General features: G+C 36.2%; 1 protein-coding gene across 1 annotated transcript in view; it reads left to right on the plus strand.

Annotated features, from left to right (window-relative positions):
- The first annotated feature begins 285 nt into the window (after nt 1–285).
- LOC127423487 (protein shisa-9A) overlaps nt 286–18809 on the plus strand; it is a 57165-nt gene continuing 38641 nt past the window's right edge. Inside the window, exons 1-2 of the mRNA XM_051667831.1 lie at nt 286–1091; nt 2833–2939. Of these exons, the coding sequence (XP_051523791.1) occupies nt 577–1091; nt 2833–2939 (622 nt within the window). The 5' untranslated portion in view covers nt 286–576. The remainder of the gene's footprint in view (nt 1092–2832; nt 2940–18809) is intronic.

An 18809-nucleotide genomic window follows, 5' to 3' on the forward strand; every position in this document is an offset into this window, starting at 1 on the left:
CTACGATCTATATAGGCAATGTAGCGATTTTATTTTCTGATAGCAGGTGCCTTCAGCGGTATAGGCTTGTGAAGACTTTATATTCATAGTAAAACGGATAACGAGTTTCACAGTGTGATAAGTTAGACGTCAACTTTTCACTATGATTCGTTTACTACAGAATACCTTTTCTTGGCCAGTCCCTCCCATATCTCCTCCTTCCCTTTACGCACCTCTCTCTCTCATGCACTCTCATTATTCCATCAGGAGCGCGCTACAGTTCTGCCGCTGCGCTCGTGCATTCACTTCTGTCATCAGCACAAAGACAGCCTTCAGGGTAGTTGGCGCAGTGGTTTCACGGGGCTAAAAGTGCTTTTATAATCAACAGAACAGCTGGGATTGAGAATAACCGCTGTCAGAGTGGACTTCACACAAAATCTGTGGTTTTAATTTAGCTGTCCCTCATGAGAGAAGCGCTTTGAAAATGCAAACCTCCCCGAATGGCTTTGTGCACACGTGTGGATTTATGTCCTCCTGTCAGTGGTAGTACCAACTCGATTTTCTGTCTCAATTTGTCCTTCAAAGGAAGCCTACAGGATGCGATGGACAGTCTTTCTCTTAGAGTACTTCTTGGTGAAAGTTCTGGTGTTGTTGTGCCGCGCGGACGGAGAAGCGCAGCAGCAGCTCGAGGGATTCATCATGCTCTCAGGATCCAACGGGTCCCGGGATGAGGAGAGCGGCGTTTCCGAAGCTCCACATACAGAGGACAAATGTCGGGGTTACTACGATGTCATGGGACAGTGGGACCCGCCTTTCGTTTGCCAAACAGGCAGTTATTTATACTGTTGCGGCACTTGTGGCTTCCGCTTTTGCTGCGCTTATAAAAACTCTCGTTTGGATCAGAACACCTGTAAAAATTACGATACGCCAGAATGGTTAACAGGGCAAACACCATATAAGAAAACTGACCCTAGACATGATCCAACCAAGGATAAAACAAACTTGATTGTGTATGTCATTTGTGGAGTAGTGGCAATCATGGCACTGGTGGGGATATTTACAAAACTTGGACTAGAAAAGGCTCATAGACCTCACAGAGAAAGTATGTCTCGGTAAGTAACGGCGACTTCTTTGTGTGGTCACACATAATAAATCTATTTCCTTTTGAATTTGCCTTTTCTGTTTAGTCAAGAAGTGATAAATGTAACGTGTTTGCTTCACGTTTATTTTTGGGAAAAGAAGGTGACTGAATGAGATTTTGCGGAGGTATTGTTTGTTACATGCAAATGAGCATGGGTAAAAAAAAAAATAAAAAAAAAAAAATAAAGAAATTCAAAGAATTTCCTCACATGACCCAATCATCCAAAATGCTGATTTCTCAGGTTTCAGTTTTCATTAGACTTTTGAGCCTATTATGCATTTGCATGGCAGTGCCTAACAGAAAACTATCTATTGGATAAGGTTTCTAAATTAATTTGTTCATTTGTGTTATGCAATCTCACAAATTCCTATAATTTAAAAAGATCCTATATAACTGTAAAAAGTGGGAACCTGTCATTATTACCTTAAAGGAATATTCAGGGTTCAATACAAGTTAAGCTTAATCGACAACATTTGTGGCATGATTTGTCAATTCTAAAAAAATAAAAAAGCAAAAATTTGGCTGCACTTTAAAAGTTCGATTTCAGTCGGATTAAAGCAATCATTCGTCTTCGTAAAATGTAATGTAAACGCTTTAATCCGACTGAATTCCGTTTTTTTGCGAAATCGAACTAACAGACCTGGATAATGCGATTGTAGCTCGGCTCCGTCCAGCATCATTGATGCATTTACAATGGAAGTGTATGGGGCCAATCCGTAAATGTCAAAATACCCACTGTTTCAAAAGTATAGCCACAAGACATAAACAATATGCTTGCATAAATTAACTTATTAACCTTTTCTGTATAAAGTTACTTTATATCCAGTTTCACAACTTTATTGCCATGACGACAATGCCTTAAACCATAAAACCCTGAAATGACTGTAAAAACAATGATTTAAACAACTTCAAAGTTCAAATAATACACGTTTTAACAGAAAAATTAATGTAAGTGCTTTTATAAAGTTTTAAGCTTCACATTTCTGCTTTTAAACCCTCTAAAAATTGGCCCCATTCACTTCCATTGTAAGTGCCTCACTGTAACCTCAATTTTTGCTTTTTTAAAGAAAAGGAGGGACGAGTCGAAATAAATATTTGTTGTTATCAACATTATGCAACAAATGCTGTCGAGTGACCCTTAACCTTTATTAAACGTGGAATACTCCTTTAAGGAGCTATTTCTATCTGACCTAAAATAAATTAGTTTTGTTGGTGTAACCTAATGTATATTGATTCAGTGATGTTTTGTTTTTTTCAGTTTAGATTGCTGGTAACAAGCAACCCAATCAACGAGAAAATGTGGTCAACTTGAACATGTAAACCACAATAATTTTACAAACCCTCATAGATGTTACATCATGTTGCATAACAACCAGTTGTCAGTTTTTTACCCTTTAGCAACTCAGTTTGGATGGCGGAGGTGGAAATCTCTTGTTCCTACTGATACAGTGGGTCAGAACCTCTGATGAGAGCTGCAAAGCCCACAGTGTGCATGTTGCTGAAATCTATTCTAAGAGGAAAACTTGCTCCATTTAAATCAGCACTCTGGACAGCGACAGCCATAGCGCTGTATGAATAGATGTCAATCTATTGGTGTTGTATCACTTTGTGCTGTGGTCTGATATCTGAATAAAGACAACTTCTTTCAGAGTTCAGAATCTAAGGTTTTTTAAGGACATACTGAGCTAACGAAATTGCTTGTGCTTTAACAGAGCTGTGGCCAGTGTGATGCAAGGTGCCCGTCAGGGTCAGCACGAGGAGGCCATTGGAATGCACACACAGCATTATGACATTGTGCAGGCGAGAGCAAACAACATGCGTAAGTTAATTGTAACCTATTTCCTCTCTTTTCCCATGAGCTAAGCATAAACTATGCATTACATTTAAACTATTGTGAAAATGTCCTGAAGCAGTGTAAAAGCATGGTTTCTCTTGGCTCAAAAGAAATATACCATACCTGGCACATAGCATAATGTACTTGTGTACTGAATTACATGTGTAGTTACAAATTACATGCATAATAAATCCATATTTGGAATTATTCAAAGTTTTGCTTGTGGTGCAGCAGGGAAAATTTGTGGGTTGTGTGGCATTTTCAAATTTTCTTAGAAATTTTCTTAAAATTTGTTCAGCCTATTTAGAGATGTGTAAAGAGAAAGGAGATGCTGAGCACAGTGATGTTGTGAAAGCCTATTTATGTCCTCTACCGTGGGCTGCCACAGCAGTTGTGTACAGTATTGTTGAACACCGGGATCAAACATCTCAAAATGAATGGCTTTATTGCAAATGTTTAAACTCTCCTTTGTTATGATTCTAGAGTGATTACATCACCCCCTCTGTGGTTATCAACTCCCTAAATATATCTGTGTTAAAATTACACAAAATACAGTGAGAATATCAAAGCCCCACTCAGAGGGATCCAATGGGGATGTAAGTCAGTAGCTAGAGAAATTTCCCTTTTATCTCATTACAAAGATAATGTCACTCTTTCTTCACTGCCATACTTATTGTAGAGATCTCCATCTGAAGTTTATGAAAGCTCAGATCATTTTTATGAATTTGTTTAAGCTCAAAGACAAAAGAGAGCAGTAATATATAGATTATTTTTCTCAAACTAAGCACCTCACTCATATAAGTAAAATGGTTCCAAATAGCACTAATTTAGTTTTTTATTGATTTATTTAAATTATTATTATTTTTTAACAAAAGCAGATCCATTTTTGGCACTAAATAGAAACCAGTGGTGCTGTTAAAGGGATAGTTCACCCAAAAAGGAAAATTCTCTCATCATTTCTTCACCCTCATGCCGTCCCAGATGTGTATGACTTTCTTTCTTCTGCTGAATACATACAAAGATTTTTAGAAGAATATTTCAGCTCTGTAGGTCCATACAACGCAAGTGAATGGTGATCAGACTTTTGAAGCTCCAAAAAGCACATAAAGGCAGCATGGAAGTAATATATAAAACTCCAGTGGTTTAATCCATGTCTACAGAAGTGATATGATAGGTGTGGGTGTGAAACAGATCAATATTTAAGTCCTTTTTTACTATAAATCTTCACTTTCACATTCTTTAACATTTTGAAATGGTATGGTAAAAAAGGACTTAAATATGTATATTGTATATGTATATTGTATATGTATAATGTATATTGATTAATATTTGAAAAAAAAATTCAATAGAAAACGATTTCTATTGTTTATAGTTTCCATAAATTTCCATTTATAAAGAAAAATATGTGACGAGATGAGTAAAAACAAAATGGGTAATTCCTAAACAATTAACAATGAAATGTAACCATTAGAAAACCATTTGATATCAAATGTCACACCAACTATAAGGCTTGATGTAATTTACAGATTTTACCCTAAAATTAATACAGTATAATATCAGTTCTGTTCTCTAATAGAAAAAAAAAAACAGTGAAAGAGTCATTTGGCTAACCTCTTATTCAAACATCATGATTATTAGCTACATGGTACCAGCTCTTTATCCATAGACTTGGGTGTAATTATGTGGAATACAATTAACCTCTGACCCCAGACATCTAAAATACCATCTTCTAGGCTACTCTCTATGAGATAATGATTTGAACCTAAATCATGAGAACAGAAATGTGAGATAAAAGCAAGTAATTCCAACCATTATACAGAGGATTACTTGGGCTTGAATATGCTTGAGAGTATTCCAAATTCTGAGATTGACCTCTGAGCGGTGGCTCGTGAAACCATGTATTTAAAATGTAAAGATGTGTTTTAAAGCTTCAAGATACGTTAAAGATGTGGTTGTTTGAATTAGTTATCAAAGGAAAAAGGATGAGACTATGGATAAGAGAATCCTGACATTTAGTTTATGTCTTTTGATGCTGAATGTGAAAAGACCCATAACAGTGAAGATGGTCAAATCCTGCTTTTTTGGTCACTAGATTCACACTATATATATACTCTGAATTTAAATGACACATTCAAAATGAGAAAAAAAAAGAAAAAAAAAGAAAGGAAAAAAATTACACGTAATGCATGTTGGAGGTTAAAATGCTGTTATTATTTCAATATGTCAAGCTAGTTAGATAACAGCTTGGATTAAAGTAAATACTAGCTGAGACTGCACTGATTTTGGGAACGGTTGATTTCCTCCTCATAACTCTTAGATGTGCTGTTAAGAATCAATTTTTCAAAATGTAATGCAAGATATGAAAGATGAAAGCTGTTAAACATTCTTAATTTATATATTCTTGTTAAAGTAGTCAGATTTACTTGTGTTGATATGAAATTTCAGTGGTCAAGAGAGGCAGGGAAATGTTTTTCACATAAACTGATTAAGCATTAAAAGAAGCCTAAAGGTGTTGCCTGTATGCTGGCTTCCTCATCTTCCTCCACTGAGAAGCTGACAAAAATGTATCCAAATGCTCACACCACCATGTGCTGAATGATCCCATCAAAGGTCTCATTACCTCCCCGAAAGAGCAAAATTACTACACTTTTTTCACAATGAGCCAAGATTCTGAAGGATTTTGACATTTTACAGTACAGGATGTGAAACTCTGCATGTCAATGACCTGAATTGAGGAACAAAGGCATTTACTCTGACAGTATACTTTGATAAGTATACTTTGTATACTTTGAGTCTTTCAGTTGCATATGACTACAGATCATGTGGGGCTCTTTCCAGTGCCACAACTCAAACTAATTACCTTTATGTGGTTTCCCAAAAGAAATAGCAGAAATCTATTAGCCCGCATTTGATTTGAGCTATGTGCCAGCACAAACACCTGAAATCAAGCACTACTTTCAGTTATGCCAGGTACAGAAGGCAAATCTGCATGTTCCATAAAGACTCCGTAAAGATCTATGGAGAGATCTATGTCTCCTTTTCTTAGCAAACTCACCATAATTGACAGGTGGAAACTATATGAAAAATGAATATATTGTTCTGCTCATGTTTTGAAACCTATTGCAGTTTTCATCCATGTGATTTCTTTTCTTTGTTGTGCAAATTGTTATACTGTAGTTCAGAACAGTTCAAGCTTGTTTCTCATTACAAAAATGTACTTTTAACTTTTAAGCCATTGAATAGATATCTTTTCTTTATCTCTTAATCTTAATACACTCACTTTATTGTCCCAAAGGCCAAAGACTGAAACCTAAAAATGACTTTTAAATGACTTCTCTTTAAATGTCTTTGTAAGTCATTTGATCTTGAAATGATGTGTACATTTGGAAATGCTATTATTAAATATTGTTGCATGAGAATGGGGACTAGAGCTTTTTTATGTTGCCATGAATATCTTCAGTGTTTTGATAAATTTAAAGCTTTTATTTAACAAGTTATTCTAATTTTAACCTTGTGCGACCCTGCGTCCACATGCGTGAACGTTGTATGTTGGCTTCGCTATACGCAACACATAATTTAATATCATTTAAACCGAGTGATCTCAGTTCAGGTGACTTTGTGCTGTCATTAAAGAGTTAAACTTTCAACATATGGAGTCATGTGAACAAACAACATGGCGTTGATCACAGCTGAGTTTGTCTTTGCGAGAAGCACCAACAAAACTACTGTTAACTATCTGGTAAGAAACCTAATTAAGTTTTTACCTCGAAACCTTTGAGTCAAAAGATTAGTCTCTAGTTTCATCCGATATGCCATTTTAAAATTTTTAGCGATTTATCGCGAAACGGCACGCTGTTAAAAACAATGACCTTGTACGTGAACTATTGGCTCATTTTCATTTAAAAATCTTATATTTACTGTGCATAATCACACTGAGAATCAATGGATGCATCCAAAAGTTGGAAAATGTTGCTTTCAGAGGCTGTATACTGAGTTAGGATGAAAATATTTTGAATTTCAAACTGTTCTGAGACCAGCGCAGACAGACAGCACACTGGAGGTTAAGACATTCACTAAATAGGGAGCAAGGGAGCAAAGGAGCATCCTATAGCTCTCTATGCAGCAAAGTGCATTCACTCCTAAAAATTCAACCAGTTCAGTTTCAGGCTGCAGATAATGTTTGGACCACTCAACATGTTTGGCAGACATAGGACAATGGTAATCAGTACATAGGTTCTGAATTTTTCATGCTAAATGTTATTTTAACATGGGTGGCATTCATTGGATGATGCTGGCCATTATTTTGAATCAGAATTAATTATGCAAATGTTTGATGTAATGTCTCAAAAACATGAATAACCAACACTCCAAGAAACATAATAAACAATTTGATTAAAAAAATCTGACTTTCTATAGCTTGGTATTATTTAACATTTCACAACTTAGTCCCGCTGTCCACATATGTGGACATCAAATTTCAGGAAAACTATTTGGTCTAAAAAAAAAAAAAAGAAAAAGTATATATATATATTTTTTTTAAACATAAAAGTGTCTATCCTCAGTCTCATTTTCTCTTTATCTTAAAACACTGTAACAAAATGTTCTAATGTTCTATGCTGGTCATTACAGTACATAATATTTATTTTATACTGTAGCATTGATGACAGATGAAAGATGTGTCCACTTTGTATTTAATGTGTTTAATCTCTGTGAATGTAAAATAATTTATATGATGGCTTAACTGTTACCCTTATACACAAAAAAGATTAGTATTTTTAGCTCTATTTTATTATCATACTAATTAAAAATAAAATAAAGGAACAAATAACAAGCACATCATAGATCTCAGTTAAGCTCTTAATCTCTAGCATTTCTAGATTTCTTTCCTCTTCCTTGTTTTTCTCTATTAATCATGGCAGTATTTTCAGCATTCTATTGTGAAGTTTTTTTCTGCTCTGTTTTCCAATGATAACTCTCTATAAATAAACCAGTGCAAGCCATTTTACACATGAGCCTTTCTCTTTAACTTTCTTTCTTTCTTTCTTTCTCTCTTTCTTTCTTTCTTTCTGGCCTGATGTAACTATTGGCTATGGGTGAAAACAGAGTGTGTGTGTCAGTTGCAACGTACTGTAGATTCCATCCCATCCCATTTACTGGGCCACGGTTCATGCTTCTTGAGGCAGGCTGCATATTTCTGTTGGCTCAGTGACCATAGCCACCAATGATGCCATGCTACAATGGCAGAAGTCCTCCAACAGGATTGCATTCAGGTCAGCATGGTTTCCCTGCTCTCAGAGAACTCCACTAAGGAGAACTGGCTCTGATTTCACACCCAGAGGACAGGCTGGCAGCCTATTTCCTCCTGGGCAGCCAGCACATTGGGGGAAAAGGGACACGTGGCCATCTGATGTGCGTCACTGATACGGCGCTCATACAGGTCTGATACTTGATGCCAATGCTAATTTTACTTCACACTTGCCCATGTTCACAAGAAAATAGATTTGGGAAGACGCAGCCCCGGGCAGCTGCCCATGTCGCCAATGCTAAATCCCTGCATATATTCAAATGTACCATTTCAGGATCGCTATACATCTGACTGGTCTCTGAAACTCAGTAAACGTGTATTCTATCACACCAAGAGCTTAACAGACTTTAATGTGTGGTTAATTCAGGTTATCTACCATCGTATATTTTTCTTATAAAAGAAAGATAATACCAGAAGCACATATCAGTTATATAATGAGCAGCTCATGAATTTGATTGGTTGATCCTGGAAGCGTTTGTGTGGAAGATATTTAATAAAGCAATGATGGATGGACAGGAAGAAAAGCTGTCTAAATGCTATTGATCCACTCGCTGGTCAAGCTAAGCAGGGAAGCAGGAAAAATTTTTTTTTCTCTGTCTCTCTCACTCTTTCTGCACTGCAGCCAGTGTTGGGATGCCCATCTATCTGGAAAAAACAAAAAACACACTCTTCTGTTCCAAACTGATAGCTGCCAGCCACTGTAAAAAAAAATTGAGAAAGAAGAAATCAGTTGAAAACTCAAAATATTTGGCAATGTGATGCCATAGACTTTTGACTTTTCTTAACTTCTGACCAAAGTCAACAAAGTACCTAAACAATAATGAATAATGTATTTATGCTGTAAAGTGTAATTGGAACTCACAAACCCTTACTAAAACAGCAACATTGCTCAAAATGAAAGTTTTTGTCCAACTGATTTCTGTTAGGCTTTTTGGGCCAAAATTTGGGGGAATATTGTTATCTTAGGGGGTATTTACACTTCTATCCAATCCTATAATGTTCAGAGTCACATCCTGAAGATGGACATCCCAACCCGGTCTCATGACAATTCGTAATAGTGCAAGATGGTGAAATCGTTAAAAAATCGTATAAATTGGCTTGTACAAAAATGTATATCTTTTATTCCCATAATGAAAAATAAATAAACCTACGAATAATGTTATCATGATTTTTCCTAAGTTTAAGCCCTAACCTTCCATAAACATAACCATAAAATCTAACTCAAGCTCTAAACCTAACCATGATTTTAATAGGAAAATAACCTGTGTACTATTGGGGTTTGGAACAAGATGAGGGAAGCATAGGTTATTGACATAGCCTACATAAGTAATTTGTATTGCATAAATAAATATGCAATGAGCAACAAAAGTTGTTCAATGACATTTGCTATCTTAAAATACAGTATTGGATAGGAGGCTATATTAAATTTTATGACTGTATTCAATTGGTCAGGGCTGACTTTGGTCAGAAGTGGTCAAAATGGTCAAAAACTGTCCTGGTATTGGTTTTGAAATTCTGGTTAGTTTCTATGAGAATAAAAGTCGTACCTTTTTGTATGAGCCAATTTGTATGATATTTTACGTTTTCGCCATCTCATACAAATGTATCACAAGTTTTCATGAGACTATGTTAGAAACCCAGTTATCTGCAGTTAAAGAACTGTATTCCTCCACCAGTGCTGATTCCGCTCTCGCTCTCTCATTTAACACTTTAATATTGAAAATGTTATGCTGACTACAAAGGAAATGTGGCACATAACAGCTGTTACCTTTTGTACCCTACTCATCAAAGGAATTTTAGCCATCTTTTTATGAGTCACATCAAGTGCAGCAAAGTTTCGCTGCCCGACATTATTCTCTTCTGAGAAGTGAACTCTGTTATATTCGCATATAGCATGGGACTAGTTGATCGGATTTATATCGGTTTTGCAGAGACACATTTAAGTTGCCAAGAGTATATGAAATGTGCATACCCAGTTGGATAGCAATCCAATCGATCAAGACACATGAAGTGACTAAGTGTAAACAGGCCCTAACATGTGGGACTCAAAAAATACTGATTTTTGACTTGTTTTAAAACAAGAACCTTACTGAGCATTTGCACGCAAGTCAATTGCTCTCAGATAGTATCACACAGAGGCTTGGGCATTGTAATGATAGTTAATCTAAATAGATGGCTAAACTTGCTGGATGAACTGGTGGTAACAGGTCGAAGTACCTTATTGCATGTTTTCAAAATTAAATACGCTCATTGTAATGTTGGAGAGTTGATGAGCCAGGAGCACAAAAAGTATTTTTTGGATTTTTTTACAGTGTGTCCAGGACGTATAACACACATACAGAAGTTGCTGAAATTACATCAAAGAGAACTGAATTCTTGTGTTACAGAACATTTTTAATCAAAAATTAATCCACATAGGAAGCACATTGGTTAACAACACAATGCATGCATGCTAGCACCAGATGATGAGGTTTTCCAGTTATAAGACTGATAGTTTAGCTCCTATTGAATTAGATACAGACCAGACTGCCTTTGTCACCTATAGATGTCATTCATATTTGCATTGATTTTAATGAGCCCTGTGATTCTCCCTACCTTCTCCCAACATGACGAATTGTGTCTATTGTAATGGTGGACACTCTCATACTAGCACAAAATACACACACTCGCACACACAGTCTCCAATCCTTAGATCAACACAACACTGCCCCAAAATTATGCATAATTCATGTCATGTAGCACTCGGCAGTGAGGGGAAATGACAGATTAATGTATTTACTGCAGAACACTTAGCACCTCCAGCCTGTTTATCATTTGACATGACAGAAATGGGAATAATTTCTGCTCTCTGTCTTTTCAACTCCGGCTTTAAGTAGACAGCCAAATTTCTTTATCACAGCAGAAAGTCTAATGAATAATATGCTCCCCAAGAGGGCAAGATTTCTACACCATGTAATCATGTAGAGCAGCGATTCCCAACCAGGGATACATTTAAAACAGGGGGTACTTAAGGAGGTCACATGGGGTACTTGGAAAGATTTGGATTATGCTTTGGTAAACCTACAGTATAAAACTGAAATTATGACTTAAAAATAGGAGTGCTCTCTATTGATTAATTGAGATTAATTAACTGAAATTAATAATAGTGCTTAATCTAATAATTCCTTTTTAAGGAAAAAACTAAATAAATTATGTAATGTGTGCAAGTTATATATGTTTGTGGACAGCAGAATATGTATACTCACATAACACTTTATTAGGAACACTATGATCCTAATAAAGTGTCAGACGTGGTCTTCCACTGTTGTAGCCCATCCACAGAGTGGTTATCTGAGTTACCGTAGCCTTTCTGTCAACTCGAACCAGTCTGGCCATTCTCCATTGACCTCTCTTATCAGCAAGGCATTTCCGTCCGCAGAACTGTTGCTCACTGAATGTTTTTTTGTTTTTGTTTTTGGCACCATTCTGAGTAAATTCTAGAGACTGTTGTGCATGAAAATCCCAGGAGACCAGCCGTTACTGAAATAATCAAACCAGCCCTCTGGCACCAGCAATCATGCCACGGTCGAAATCACTGAGATTACGTTTTCCCCATTCTGATGGTTGATGTGAACATTAACTGAAGCTCCAGACCTGTATCAGCTGATTTTATGCACTGCACTGCTGCAATTAGATAATCGCATGAATAAGTAGGTGTACAGGTGTTCCTAATAAAGTTCTCATTGAGTGTATATGTGCTACTCTGTTTTTCACCGACAAAATAGTTTTTTTAAAAAAGTGATTTAATTCATATTAATGCTAATGTTAGGTGATATCCTGTATAATATGGGGGTGTGGGGGTCAGACAGAAAAGGTTGAGAAAACTGGGGTAGAATGTAGACATAGCAGATCTGAATAACTTTTTACATACAAATAAATTGGCAGATTAATTAGAGGTCAAACTGAACGTACTTCTAATGCTAAGAGTAAACATGGATGATTGCCACTCCATCAAACACCACAGTGAAAATGAGTATAAGTTTATGACTGAATTCAGACTCATTAACTTTAATCTAAAACAGCAGGGGCAGGGCATAGGTTGGAATTTTTAATAAGCAATAGAGACAGACTTGTAATGTTATTCAGATTTTATAGTGATGGGAATTTTCCCCCAAAGGCAATGATTGGCATTAATTGCATAACAGGTGTTACTGTATGCTGGATAAATCTGATGATCAGTGGTTTGTATTGGTGCTGTTAATAAGCTCCTATGGGTATGTTTATGTGTGAGAAAAAGATCTGATATGTTTGAAAGGCCCATTGCCATCTCAGGAGCATGATAAGTTAAACAAAGTTCATTATACAACAGTTAGTTCCAGTGAACTAATTGGATTGGACAAATGGCATTCCAAGAGTGCTTATATTTAATTTGACAGCACTGGGACACTTAACTGTCTCCCCACTTGTCTGTGTTCGCAGCATTCCAAACAGACTGTCAGGATTGATTCTGCTTTGGCTTTATGTGCATCTATTTTTGTTAAAGGAGCACAAATAGACAAAATAACTGGCCATGTTGTGTCTAAATGTAAGTTACCTGATGAGCCATGCTGATATTTAGTATAACTGAGTTGTTTCATCATAAAAAAAAGGGTCTTTTCAGCTTTACTTAATCAATTTGTGTTGGGACAACATAAATATTTTTGTTGGCATTAACTGAAACTGCAGTGATTTGTATTTCCCAGCATGCTTTGCACAAAGCTGGATGGAGAGAGTAAATGTTGAAATAAAGTGGCATGTAATGAGTTTTTGTGTAAGAAAAAGGTGCAAGAATAGTTAGTATTTAATGTTTGTAATGATGAGATTTAGAAGAGTTTCTGTAATGTTGTAATCTTAGGGGTTACCGTTGTGATGAAGAGTGGAGATTGAGCATAGGTTAAGGAGGACAAATACTTACAATTATTTATTGTTTTGTCCAATGAGCTATTTTGTGCCACTCACAGCAGAGTTACAAGAATCTACTTTGATGAGATTCATGTCAAAACATTTACCATAATGCAAACTGTTGCTAGTCAATTGCTAACTGAATGAATAAATTGAACTTATATGTAAAGTAAAATGAAAATAATACGAAACACTAAAAATCCAAATGGTTGGCATTTACTCAAAAAGATTTTGTCTAAATTACTTAAATTTCTTTAGTTCATACAACTGAACTGTGAATTGTTGGAACTATTCAACACTGTTGTGTGGAACCACTTGACACAGCTCTTTTAAGTAAATCCAACAGTTTATTTTTTTGAGTGTACCTACAATATAAAGATGCTACATGCTGTTCCCAACAAAAGGATGGTTGCACATGGTTAACAAGTGTATCCAGATGAGTTTTTCCTTAATCTATCCAATTAACATTTTTTTTTTTTTAAAGCTGGCTGTAACAGTTAAAGGATGGGCAAGGAGGAGGCGTGGACCGGTTGAGCATTCAACATTTTAATGCAAAACTCAACATAAAACAAACATAAACAAACACACACACATGCAACGCGGCCGCATGCATCTCTCTCTCTCGAACTGGCTTTTCTGGCCTCCCTTTATCTTGCTATCCCGCTGATCATATGATTCAGCGCTGGCCGTGCACCCTCACGGCCCGGCCATGCCCTCTTCCTCGTCACACTGTCCCTGATGTAATGACATATACATCATAAGTGTGTTTCTCACTAATCCTGCATTGATGTATGATATTCATAAGCTTCTTATCTCTTGTAATCTCATGTTCTTTTGCTCTCCACTGGCAAAAGAGCTTGAAACTATGCTCAAAGGGATATTGAGGTTCCACAAAGGATTACCCTTTACAAGGATCTTTCAACCCCATAGTGTTTTGCGTGCCGTGGCTTCAGTTGTTTTCATTTAACAAAAGGAGATCCATTGCCTTGCAACACCATTTGTCCATTATCCTTTTATTGGAAAATTATGCCAAATAAATTAGAGTAACAGGGAAGGTCTGAAAGAGACTGAAGTCTTCTGTGTAGATAGAGCACTATTTGGACTTATGAATATTTGGTCTTAACTGTGCCTTTGATGTGATAAATAAATTGAGAACTGAATATACTTACTGACTCTTCGTAAGATCAGCTCTGCACTATGCAGGTAATATCCTCCAGAAAAATTAACTGTAAAACTATTTTTTAATAGTTTACGTACCATACCACAATGACTAGGATGTCAGAAGAGTTTCAAACATGATGGGGTCAACATTAGTAATTAGTAAACAGCACTGCATCTGTTTTACTTTTGAAGATCTGACATGCAGTAGTTTATTTGATATACATTCTGTTTACAGTGTTTACAAGGTATCACCATTTATATTCCCCGAACTTTTTGTTTAGGGTTTGCTCTTAACCCTTAAACTTAAGTATTAAACTTCTACCTAATCAGAAATCAGACCAAACCTTAATATACAGACTCCATTCATACTTTGTTGTCTATTTTTCTTTTAATTCTATAGTTTTTAAGGAATTTAAGATTAAAGTTCAAGTGCATTCAAAATGTAACATACCACAATGACATCCTAATACAGTATTTGCATGATGGATCGTGTTCAGTCTTCTTTCTTACATATATTTGCATACTGAATTGAGACTGATCTTTAACCATTTATAGCTACCTTTTCACTGTACAGCACTATGTGTTGATTCTCGTACACAGCAGGCGACTGAAAATCAGATGTGTTCAGAGTGAGTATGTTCAATCTGTAGCTGTGTCCCAAATGACACACTTTACACTATGCGCTTTTAAAATGTACTATGCACTCAGCCATGTATTGTATGAATTTTCAAAGTGTAGTATCGTCCTAAATGGAACACCTAACAATTTTTTACTACACGAAAGCATTAGCCATTTAACAGCTGACGGAAGTGACGTTTCAAACGCACGTGATGTGCTGCCGCTAGCTATAGCAGGTTAGCCAACATCAGTTCAACATTTGTATCTTAAACAACATACATATTCACATAGCTTGGGATGACGGTATAGCATTCAACTCACATTTGTAAGGTGCTGTATCCACTGAAGCTTTGTCACCTGCTACATTCTTCATTATTTACAGCTGTTTTGTCAGACCAGCAGTGCGGCCAGGTAACTCCGCCCCTTCCGCTATCTATGGCAAACCGCGTTCGCCGAGTGTATGAAGTGTCCAACATTCCACTCTCCGTTTTGATGGTCGAAAATGTGCATCATCCAGGTACTTAAAGTACACTTCTTTTTGCTGCATTTTCAGTGTAAACGTACTACTCACACTACGTACACTACAAAATGGCGTAGAATAGTACAAAAGTGTGCGATTTGGGACGCATCTTGTGTCGAACAAAACGCACCCTGTGTGTTCTGATGAAGTGTTGTGGTGCCCCCCAATGAACAAATAGACCATGTACTAAATGCCTTACTACCATACTACTCTTAATGTTTCTGTTATACCTGTGTTTGGCAAAAAACAGTGAGAGTAGTTTGGATAGTATGCCATTGTGAACAAGGCCATAGACTCATTAGCGCGGGGCTCGTGAATCAAAATGATGCCCGATACATGAATTAATCAGTCTTTTGAGTTGGTTCTTCTCAATTAATATGTCTAACGTGCGAGCTGAATCATTTGAAGCTCTTTGTCACACAGTAAAACAGTAATAGGATGCTTTAGAAGACAGAGAACAAAAACAATGCTGAATGAAGTAAATATTTACTTACAATTTATTGAAACAAAACCTGCAGCTGCACTCAATCGTTTGCCAGTGATGAAGATCATGTGCGAGTGCAGCCTGTGAATGATTATCTATACTGCAGGTAAAGATACTTTCTAAATAAAAGTGTATCAAAACACTTACATTACATGAAAGTGCTTAAAAGTACCAAAACCAAAGCAATACCATGTTTTTTGGACATGTTCTTTAGAGAAGCCTTCCATATAAATACCATGATATAGGCCTACTCTATATAATAAAAATACCAAGGTTTTACCATATTGTACCATCACTGTACCATGATTTTGCTACAGCAGGCTTTTGAGAAAGGTAACTTTGATAAACTTCAGGCAAACTTGTGCTGTGTAATATGAAAAGGTGATAATATGTTTTTAGTCCATTCATTAATGCTACACAATATACAGGTATTTAGGCTGCAAAAGAAACATGTTCAAATGATGCTCCTAAAATCACCAGAAATGAATGCCCCCCCCCCCCAACATCATAGTACAATAGATTGTGTACTTGATGGGCCCCAGACTCCCCAGTAATGATGAAAGCCTATAAATGTGCCTGCTGTGAAATATACTGTACAATATGCATAGATCTTTAAGGCAGTGTGCTTTTTTCTTTTTTTTTTTTTCACATCTTAGATCACTTGACTTGGTTTATGTGCACTTTACATTAAAGTTATATATATATATATATATATATAGTGATACCCATTTATGATGCCTGCTTAAGAATCCATAACATGCACTTGCATATTTCTTCCCAACATTGTTATAATTAATGTTTTGCTAGTTTGGGATTAAACACATTAGGATGTATTGTGTTAATTTGTACTTTTTTGTGTAAAAAGTAATACATAGCTCTCTAATAAGGTATGGGTGCCAAATGGGGTAGGTCCAGCATTGTCAAATTGTCATTCTTGCTAGTTTCCCAAAGTCCCTCAAGACAAAAGCCAAAATTCTGTCTTCATTTACTCACCCTCATGTTCTTCCAAACCCACATGACTTTCTTTCTACTGTGGAACACAAAAGGAGATATTTAGCAGAATATCCATGCTGCTCTGGTGACCATTTGATTGTTCTCTCATTCAATAAAAAAACGAGAGAACAGCTTAGACATTTTGCTAAATGTCTCATTTTGTGTACCAGAGAAATGTGTATGAAAGAAATTCATACACATTTTTGGGTGAACTATCCCTTTAATTAACAATAGCCTTATATAACCTCACTATTCACAGCCTAAGTGATACAAACAATGTGACAAAAGCAAAACAATGGTGTCACAGAGAGGGCAGTGAGCAACTCACAGGCGATGATACTTGACATCTGGCAATCACTGTGCTCCACTCTTCCTGCCATTGCTGCATTTTGCTAATGTCAAGAGCAAGTGGCAGATGCCCAGAGAATAGTCCTCCCTGATTTGAGGCAGATATCATTTGTGAGCTCAGATGCCCTTCTACTGCTTCAGTCCCAGAGGGATACGCAGCTCCCAAAAATACCCTCCTGCATCTTTAATGAGAAACTGAAAAGGTATCTTATAGTGACAATGTTGGCTTGTTCTCAGTCTATGTGCTTTGTGATAACCTTGACATTTTTAACCTCAATACTCTCTCTGGAGTCTGGGAATTTCAGACAGAAAAAGACACATCACAGCTGGTTAGAAACAGATGACACAAAGATAAATCGTAGTAAATGTATTAATAGTCATAAATGAGCGGATGTGTGTATCAAACAGATAGCGTAGGTTTGATTCACAGACAGGTGGTTAAGCAGATGTGAACTGATTTTTTCTCTATTTGCAAAAATCTAAAAATAATCTTTTTGATGTGGGTTTTTGGTCTGCTGTTGTTTTGTAAACAAAACCATGTCTCATTTGATCTCTATTAAAAATGAATGTTCAGAAAAATAAAAAATCAATGTTGCCACAATATAATATATACAAATTGTTGTTCTAAAATAGGAAAATGGGTTTTATCAATCATTATGTAATTTTTGACACTTTAAGGAATAGTTCATCTAAAAATGAAAATATTTTTTTCACCCTAATGTTCAAAACCCATATGACTTTCACAGTATTTATTCACCACAAATGTAAGTGAATAGTGACTCAGGTCTGCCAAGTACAAAAAAAAACAAAACAAAAAAAAAAACAAAAAAAAAAAACCCCAGCATAAAACCCCAGTTTAAGAAAGGCAGAGGCTTATAGTAACAAAAAGCATCTTCTCTGCACTAAGTTCAAATAGAGTTAGATGCTACTGTATTCACACCCCTAATAAAATACTAACATACAGTATAGTGGCCTCACTGCAGCATATTTTTTGTGTTTATTTAGTGTCCCACAGACACCCTACACCAACTCCTAACCCTAACCTTCCCTTACAAAAATTAACCATGGTTTTCTACAATAACCATAGTATCACCATGGTATTTTGTAATAAAATCATAGTAACCACAAAATTAAACATGGTTACTGTATTAACCCCATATTGCTGTAGTAACACCAAGATTAATTGCATTAAAACTACGGCTTCTGCCAAAAAACATGGTTACAACAATATTACTATAGTAAAACTATGGTTAATTTTACCTGGATCAAACCTTTCTCTCAACTCCCTGACCTTCACTGAGACCAAATCACTGCGAGGAAATCAACCTTTATATTCATTTTTATTTATTATTATATGTAGTATTAAAGGAAATATTAAAAAATTGAGACAGGAAACAGGATGGGAAAAAAGGCGGTTTAGAACCCGGGTTGTCCACATGGAAAAAAACCCCCACATCCACACTGTTGTTATCTGCTACGCCACTGTAGCAACTCAGAGGGTGCAGT

The sequence above is a fragment of the Myxocyprinus asiaticus genome, chromosome 32, assembly GCF_019703515.2.
Source record: "Myxocyprinus asiaticus isolate MX2 ecotype Aquarium Trade chromosome 32, UBuf_Myxa_2, whole genome shotgun sequence".
In the NCBI taxonomy this organism is placed as follows: domain Eukaryota; kingdom Metazoa; phylum Chordata; class Actinopteri; order Cypriniformes; family Catostomidae; genus Myxocyprinus; species Myxocyprinus asiaticus.